Source organism: Littorina saxatilis, linkage group LG8 (genome assembly GCF_037325665.1).
Source record: "Littorina saxatilis isolate snail1 linkage group LG8, US_GU_Lsax_2.0, whole genome shotgun sequence".
Lineage (NCBI taxonomy): Eukaryota > Metazoa > Mollusca > Gastropoda > Littorinimorpha > Littorinidae > Littorina > Littorina saxatilis.
The window spans coordinates 4,901,734-4,910,113 of record NC_090252.1 but is presented as its reverse complement, the minus strand read 5'-3'; the positions used below and the strand labels follow the sequence as shown (position 1 = coordinate 4,910,113).

The 8,380-nt window shown below is 40.2% G+C and overlaps 1 protein-coding gene across 1 annotated transcript in view; it reads right to left on the bottom strand.

Moving 5' to 3' along the window:
- Window positions 1-5,080: 5,080 nt before the first annotated feature.
- LOC138972584 (GTPase IMAP family member 9-like) overlaps window positions 5,081-8,380 on the bottom strand; it is a 7,133-nt gene continuing 3,833 nt past the window's right edge. Inside the window, exon 5 of the mRNA XM_070345240.1 lies at window positions 5,081-6,810. Within this exon, the coding sequence (XP_070201341.1) occupies window positions 6,520-6,810 (291 nt within the window). The 3' untranslated portion in view covers window positions 5,081-6,519. The remainder of the gene's footprint in view (window positions 6,811-8,380) is intronic.

The following is an 8,380-nucleotide window of genomic DNA, read 5'->3' as shown; positions in this document are numbered from 1 at the left end:
ACACACATACACACACACACATATACACACACACACACACACATACACCACGACCCTCGTTTCGATTCCCCCTCTATGTTAAAACATTTAGTCAAAACTTGACTAAATGTAAAAAGACATCCAAACATTACAGGCACTTTAGATCAACTCATTTCACTAGAGGTGACTGCCTAGCACTGTGTTTGATATCCGTGTCTGCTGAAATAAAAATAAATTTAAAAAAAAACGGATTATCAGTAGGTGACACGTTGTAAAAGTGGGAGACACTAGATCTGTATGTACTTATCGGGGACACGACTGCAAGATCGACACTGCGCTTTCGACGGCTCTTCCTCGCGCAGACACTGCAAAAACGCTGTGCAGAACAAACTGTGGGAAATCTCCTTTGGTATCTTCTGTGTCTATTTTTCTGGAGCTAAGAAACCGAACAATGTGAAATCGTCTTCCCCGAATCGGCGAATGCAGAGGTGAGAACTAAAAAGTGAATCTATACCACAATCCTTCACGCGACCTGACCTGATCTTGACCCCTGACCTGGTCTACATACCACACACGACACAAACCAGTCACCTGCTTTTACCCCCTCAAAACCCCCCACCACCCGTTTTCTGTGGATACACACTTTAACTACACACATGCCGACAAAATGTTGATCATTACTTCAATAGTTTGAAGATGGTGCTTGAAAAATAATCAGGTAAAATGAGTATTTCGGTGTTTAGTCAAATGTTAAAGTTTCTACCACAGACATACATACATACGCACGCACGCACGCACAGACAGACAAAAATGACTATCGCATAGGCTACACTTACGTGAGCCAAAAAACGACAGAGTTATGTCCGGAATCCGTTTATTCTGCAACTTTTTCAAAGCTTTTTCGTTTCTGAATAACAAAGCTGATCAGTTTCTAAACTAAAAAATGATATCTCACGGCAATGTTGCAGACCATTTATTTATTCGCTTTATTTGCCTTTCTTTGCTTTTAACCATTCTTGTTGGATTTTCCCTTTTAATTACAGATTCCGTTGTGTCAACGTGTCTGTGTTCATTGAAACGCCTTTTTTAGTGTGCATTTAACAAGAGTTTTTTTTTATTGGCCTTGTGCATTACTTTTTCGAATAAAATCTTGCAAACCAAAACGATTCCCACTGATTCCACGAATTTATGACAGTCTGTCATTTGCGACTGGTCGATATTGATGACCGGATAGTAAACGGTTCGACTTACACAAAATCCATACACGAAACTACAGTTACAGCTTTTTGCACTTCACAACGAAAACGGATATTGCTGATAAAATAAAAACACTATACATATTGAGCCCGGAGACTTATATGTCAAACTACAAATGGACTTCTTGTGTTCAAAGCTGCAAGCAAGATACGGCCTTCAAAGCTGAAATGAATCTGTTAAACTAAAGTAAAAGAACAGGACAGACACGAAGGTAAAATTATTGTTTCAAATGAACGCTGAGTACACAAGTTAGCTGAGTAAAAAAAAAAACATAAACAACTTTTGAATAAACGTCTTTATGATTCTAATTTCAAGATAGTATACCGAATGTGCTATATTGGAAGGTTTTCTGACGATTTCGAACTTGAACAGTTCAAGGGACATTCGCTGTACAGTAATTTAGAACCGTCTGCAATGATTTGCTCCAAACTGCTACGAAACTTATGCCAAATAGTTAAATGAATTTTAGATTAAAGGTACTGAACTTGTCAAATCCAGGTGCACGCAGCCCCTGGGGCTTTTAGTCATACATCAGGCAGCTATCCGTTAGAAGAACTACCAAGTTTCATTGACTTGCACCCAAAGAGTCAAGAACTGCGATTTTTTTACGAATTAATTTCGTACTCGGACCCGGCTGGTCTTGACCTATTTTTGGATCTAAAATTAGATCAGGTAGATCACCACATCATGCACAAAAAGACACGTCACTAGCAAACTATGGCAAACATCATTATGAGTTTGTATAAAACAAAATGGAGGCCGGAATCACTCAGTTGAATCGAACTCCGACCAAACACCACGTAATAACTAGGTTAATTTATGCACTCGCGTGAACAAGAAACTGTCGAGCTTAACAGATATGTCGTCGTTGGGTAGTTTTGGGTTTGTTTTACTACCATAGGAGGATTTTTGAACTGTAAATGCACTCAGCTGCAACAAAAACGCAAAACGAAGGCTGTGAGCTGTACTGTGCCTTTAAGACTGTTAGATTGAACAAGTCAAACTTACAGTCTGGCTAACGCATGCAAATTCCGTGCCACACAGAAACAAGAACAATGACCGTTGGACAATATCACGGTCTGCAATCATTACAAAATGGTTTCATCTTACGCGTATAACTGAGGATGGATTACGACACAAATCGCCAAAAAAAATGAGGTCGGTAGAATTCCGTGAATAGCACGCCAAGCGGGGTAAGCGGAGGTCGAACTGACCTAATTCACACAACGACTGCCGTGAGTATTGTATCTCACAAAATAAAAGTTTCCAAGTTAGTTCGATAGTGACAGATGTCCGCATAGCAGAGTGGATAGGACTGCGGCGCGGTCTCTGAAGTCGCTGGTTCGAGCCCCGTCAATGCCATAACTTTTTAGTGTATTTTTTTATGAATCATGCGCGCTTTTCCTGTTCAGTTTATAAAACACAGTATACTATTCTTCTTTTTTTTTAGGGGGGGGGGGGTGGTGCTCATTATTATAAATAAATCGCAAGTCAAGACTCAAATACTATAACATTTTAAAGGCAGAGTAAGCCTCCCGTAAACCATCACTGATACGGTCAGGCTTTTACACACAGTACAAACACCCTTTCATTTAAACACTCACCAATTGAGAACACCCTAGGTGCCCTCCGTAAAGAGCGAACAATTTTCAAAGAATTTATTTTTTCGTGGTTTATCTTACCCCTGAGCCATCGTGAACCCGTGTGATCCAGTTTTCCTTTTTCACAATGCAGTCGTCAGTTAGTCATGAATGCGACTCGATGTGAGCTTATCTACAATAGCACGTTTTTTATGCACGAAACAACGGCTGTGGTTCACAAGAACTCTAGCGATGGCTTTTGACTGTTGAGAGGAACGGCGATTTGCACTGATAAACCTTCGTCTGCTACGACCCTTGCGTGACCCTGCTTCCGGGCTTTTCTTTTTTTTTTAAACTTTCACAACTTCGAATTGTTCTGATCTTGTCTTGATGAAAAACGGTAACAAGCTGTCAATTTATTATTTAGATTTTAAAAGTTAGGTCCAGCGCAAAAACGAGGCGCCGTTGTTGTTAACGAACAAGTCTACGAAAATAAATTCTTTGAAAATGTCTCACGCTCGACAGAAAGCAGCCAGGATGTTCCCGTTCGGTGAGCGTTCAAATGGAAGTATGCTTGTACTGTATTTAGACGCTCGGGGAGCTCTGTGATGGTTTACGGGAGGCTTACTGTGCCTTTAATGTCCTTATAAAAACAGTTAAAAAAAAAAAAAGCCTTGTAGTGCCGGGCGGTTTAAAAAAAAATGTAATTCACATTAGTTCTGAATTGCACTAAAATCATCAAGACTTTTTTGAAAAATCACTCACTAAAACGCGTTCAAGAGTAGGTTGAAGACTCAGTTCTTCCCGTAGCGTGGAAGCTTAAACATTAGTCAATGAGTTTGGTCATGAAACATCTCAAAATTGTCATTTAAATCTAAATTTTAGCAGTCGATTCCAAGTTTATCTCATTTTATTCTTTATCATTTTCTGATTCTAAAAACATATAGATATGTTACGTTTAGATTTAAACCAAGCTAAGAAAGTTAAAAAGAATACATACAGGGCGCATTTCTATTAGGCGATGTACGCTACTGCGCTATACTGGATTGTCACTTCAAGCGAATGCGGGCCGCTACGTTTTGCAATTGAATGTCAGCGCTTTCAGTCTCGGTCGCCAATTATCTTCTTTTTTCGTGATATGCAGTGCGTTCAGTATTGTTCTGTGAGTTTAACAGCTTGACTGTATGTATCAATTTCGCTTCACGCGACTTTATTTTTCGTTTGGCCGGCATGTTGACCTATGTTTTGATATCCCATCATGCGACTTGTTTATTACACCCCCGGTATAGGGGTGTGTATAGGTTTCGCTCGATGTGTTTGTTTGTTTGTTTGTTTGTTTGTTTGTGTTCGCATATAGATCTCAAGAATGAACGGACCGATCGTCACCAAACTTAGTGAACAGGTTCTATACATTCCTGAGACGGTCCTTACAAAAATTGGGACCAGTCAAACACACGGTTAGGGAGTTATTGCTGGTTTAAAATTATACAAGGACTTATAGAGGAACATCTTAATGGTCAAAGGGAAATAACCATTCTCACTCAGTCACTGCCACCAACTGAGAAGGTTATTTCCCTTTGACGGGGGTGTTTTTCCTACCTCGTAGGAATTTCTTGTTTTATTTGTATTACTTTATATATTGTTTGTCTTCTTCTGTGTGTGACTAGAGTGTATGGGGCAGTAAAGGATTAGCATGCGTTGTGCAAAACTTGCTTTTCTTCAGATGTAGTGAGGCAAATGTGACATTTAGGTCAAGCGATTGACTGACATCCTGGTAAGATTAGCTTCGATCTGTGTGTGTGTGTGTGTGTGTGTGTGTGAGTCTGTGTGTGTGTGTGTGTGTGCGTGTGTGTGTGTGTGTGTGTGTGTGTGTGTGTTTTATTACAAAACTGTCTACAAGGAATACACACTCTTTTTTTCATGCAGAGGTAAGGTTTCTTACATTTTGTTTCTTGCCCCCTTACAGACAATTTCTAGGCAAACATTGTGAATCACTAGAGGACTGGGCCAATCTTGCATGACACGGTGAGGGTTCAATTTTAGTAAATGAGCATAAACGAAGAAGACGATTGTTGTCAAGTTACTAGTATTGTGTTTTCTTCAAGTTAAATAATGTTTCGCTGTGCACGCAGATGCATTTTACTAGGATGAAAATGTGACAGTCCGTTGTGGAAAGGGGAATGAAGCAAACTGTACAGAAAGGTTGCGAACAGGCAATACTCATCGAGGCTTCGAACTGACAGTGATAACTCAGTGGAACTCACTTAAAGCATCAATATACATTTTAATAATGACCAAAATTCACAGTAGGCAAAACGCCCCATTTCTTGGACACTCGATCTGTTTTTGAAGTTTAGAACTGACAGCATTCATCAGAAAACACTAGTGCTAAATTATATGCACAGTAACTTTGCGTGTTACTTTTTCTAAGGCAAACAGAACTACTGAATACAGATAACCAGACCGTCCCTATTTCTTCTGACGACCATAACCTTTTTCCCTCCACTCTGAGAGAAAACAAAGGCCATGTTGCGTTCCACGCTCTACGGTCTCCAATAGCAGTATCTTCTGAAGAGACGATAAAACAAGTCGCGTAAGGCGAAAATACAACATTTAGTCAAGTAGCTGTCGAACTCACAGAATGAAACTGAACGCAATGCAACGCAGCAAGACCGTATACTCGTAGCATCGTCAGTCCACCGCTCATGGCAAAGGCAGTGAAATTGACAAGAAGAGCGGGGTAGTAGTTGCGCTGAGAAGGATAGCACGCTTTTCTGTACCTCTCTTCGTTTTAACTTTCTGAGCGTGTTTTCAATCCAAACATATCATATCTATATGTTTTTGGAATCAGGAACCGACAAGGAATAAGATGAAAGTGTTTTTAATTTGATTTGGAAAATTTAATTTTTATAATAATTTTTATATTTTTAATTTTCAGAGCTTGTTTTTAATCCAAATATAACATATTTATATGTTTTTGGAATCAGAAAATGATGGAAAATAAGATGAACGTAAATTTGGATCGTTTTATACAAAACATAATTTTTTTACAATTTTCAGATTTTTAATGACCAAAGTCATGAATTAATTTTTAAGCCACCAAACTGAAATGCAATACCGAAGTCCGGGCTTTGTCGGAGATTACGTGATCAAAATTTCAACCAATTTGGTTGAAAAATGAGAGCGTGACAGTGCCGCCTCAACTTTCACGAAAAGCCGGATATGACGTCATCAAATACATTTATCCAAAAAATGAAAAAAACGTCTGAGGATATCATACCCAGGAACTCTCATGTCAAATTTCATAAAGATCGGTCCAGTAGTTTAGTCTGAATCGCTCTACACACACACACACACAGACAGACAGACAGACACACACACACACACACATACACCACGACCCTCGTCTCGATTCCCCCCTCTATGTTAAAACATTTAGTCAAAACTTGACTAAATGTAAAAATAAGAACCAACCAATCCTATCTACGGAAAACGACGCAAGCTCGACCTATGCCAAGGGAAATAAACATACAGTAGCTTTTACTTCTCTTGAAATGAAATTTTCATGTTAATATGATACCAGCAAAAATAGCCACCTAACTACCTACCAATGATCATGCTATCATTACCAACAATGTCTCCCCAAATACAACAACACACAGTAGCTTAACCACCAAACGTTTTCAGTTTCAATAGCGTTGATCTACTTCGGCAACAGTCGTTCCTGTTTTTCCTTTCTGCAGCACACCCACAGCAGTGTCACCACCAGAAGTACGACAACACATGCAACGCACGCCACTGCCGCGCCCATGTGTTCCATGACAAGGGAGGCAATGCAGCCAGCGGCAGCAAGAAGCATCAAGACGGTCAGAACGATGACGAAGCGTGAAGGTCTGGGCTTGGTGTTCTTTGGCACGTGGCTCACTGCCGTGTACTCCCCGTGGATGACCTCAACAACTCTCTCCACTGCCTCTTTCCGGCTGACTGGGTCTGTCTGTGAGAAAGAAAACAAGTCGCGTAAGGCGAAATTACAACATTTAGTCAAGTAGCTGTCGAACTCACAGAATGAAACGGAACGCAATGCAACGCAGCAAGACCGTATACTCGTAGCATCGTCAGTCCACCGCTCATGGCAAAGGCAGTGAAATTGACAAGAAGAGCGGGGTAGCACGCTTTTCTGTACCTCTCTTCGTTTTAACTTTCTGAGCGTGTTTTTAATCCAAACATATCATATCTATATGTTTTTAGAATCAGGAACCGACAAGGAATAAGATGAAAGTGTTTTTAAATTGATTTCGACAATTTAATTTTGAAAATAATTTTTATATATTTAATTTTCAGAGCTTGTTTTTTATCCAAATATAACATATTTATATGTTTTTGGAATTAGAAAATGATGAAAAATAAGATGAACGTAAATTTGGATCGTTTTAGAAAAAAATAAAAAAAATTACAATTTTCAGATTTTTAATGATCAAAGTCATTAATTAATTTTTAAGCCACCAAGCTGAAATGCAATACCGAAGTCCGGGCTTTGTCGAAGATTGCTTGGCCAAAATTTCAATCAATTTGATTGAAAAATGAGGGCGTGACAGTGCCGCCTCAACTTTTACAAAAAGCCGGATATGACGTCATCAAAGGTATTTATCAAAAAAAGGAAAAAAACGTTCGGGGATATTATTCCCAGAAACTCTCATGTCAAATTTCATAAAGATTGGTCCAGTAGTTTGGTCTGAATCGCTCTACACACACGCACACACACACACACACACACACACACACACACACACACACATACACCACACCCTCGTCTCGATTCCCCCCTCTACGTTAAAACATTTAGTCAAAACTTGACTAAATGTAAAAAGATAGAAGACAACTTTCAGAATACCGTCATGGTGATCGTCGTCGTTGTTGCCGAAGTCGGTGTGTTTGCCGTCGTCATAGTAGTAGAGGTGGTGGAAACGAGCAAAAGCAGGATTCAAATCATTAGAATTAGGTGAGGTGGGACTTGGACGTTTTACAAGGGAAGTCCTACCATCTCAGAAGCTTGATATAAAAACAAAGATAACTAGAATTAATAGTAGAAGTAGCAATGGCAGGAGGAGAGGGAGAAAGAGGAAGTTTGGTTAGGAAGGGTACTCTACTTGTGATCCCCTGTTTAGAATTCGTGCTAGCAATAACTACAGTAGTCAACACACCTACCCTTCACACACACCTACAACCCCTCCTCCCTCGATCTATATCTCGTCAAAAGCAAAGCCATTCCCAGGGCCGGACCAAATGAGTTGTAAGGGGGGGGGGGGTCCTCCTTTTTGGGGGGGGGCAAATCAGCGAAGTGGCGAAGCCACAAGCGCGCGCCTGCAAAGCAGGCGCGCGAACTAGGGGGGTCCGGGGGCATGCTCCCCCGGAAAATGTTTGAAAAACGGTTAAAATCTGTGCAATCTGGTGTATTCTGGGCCTTGTTTTGAGGGTTAAGAGCAGCATTGTGGGGGGGGGGGGGGGGTACCTTTTTCTCATCGGATTTCACATTGAATAAAATTTGTTAGAGACACACACAAAAT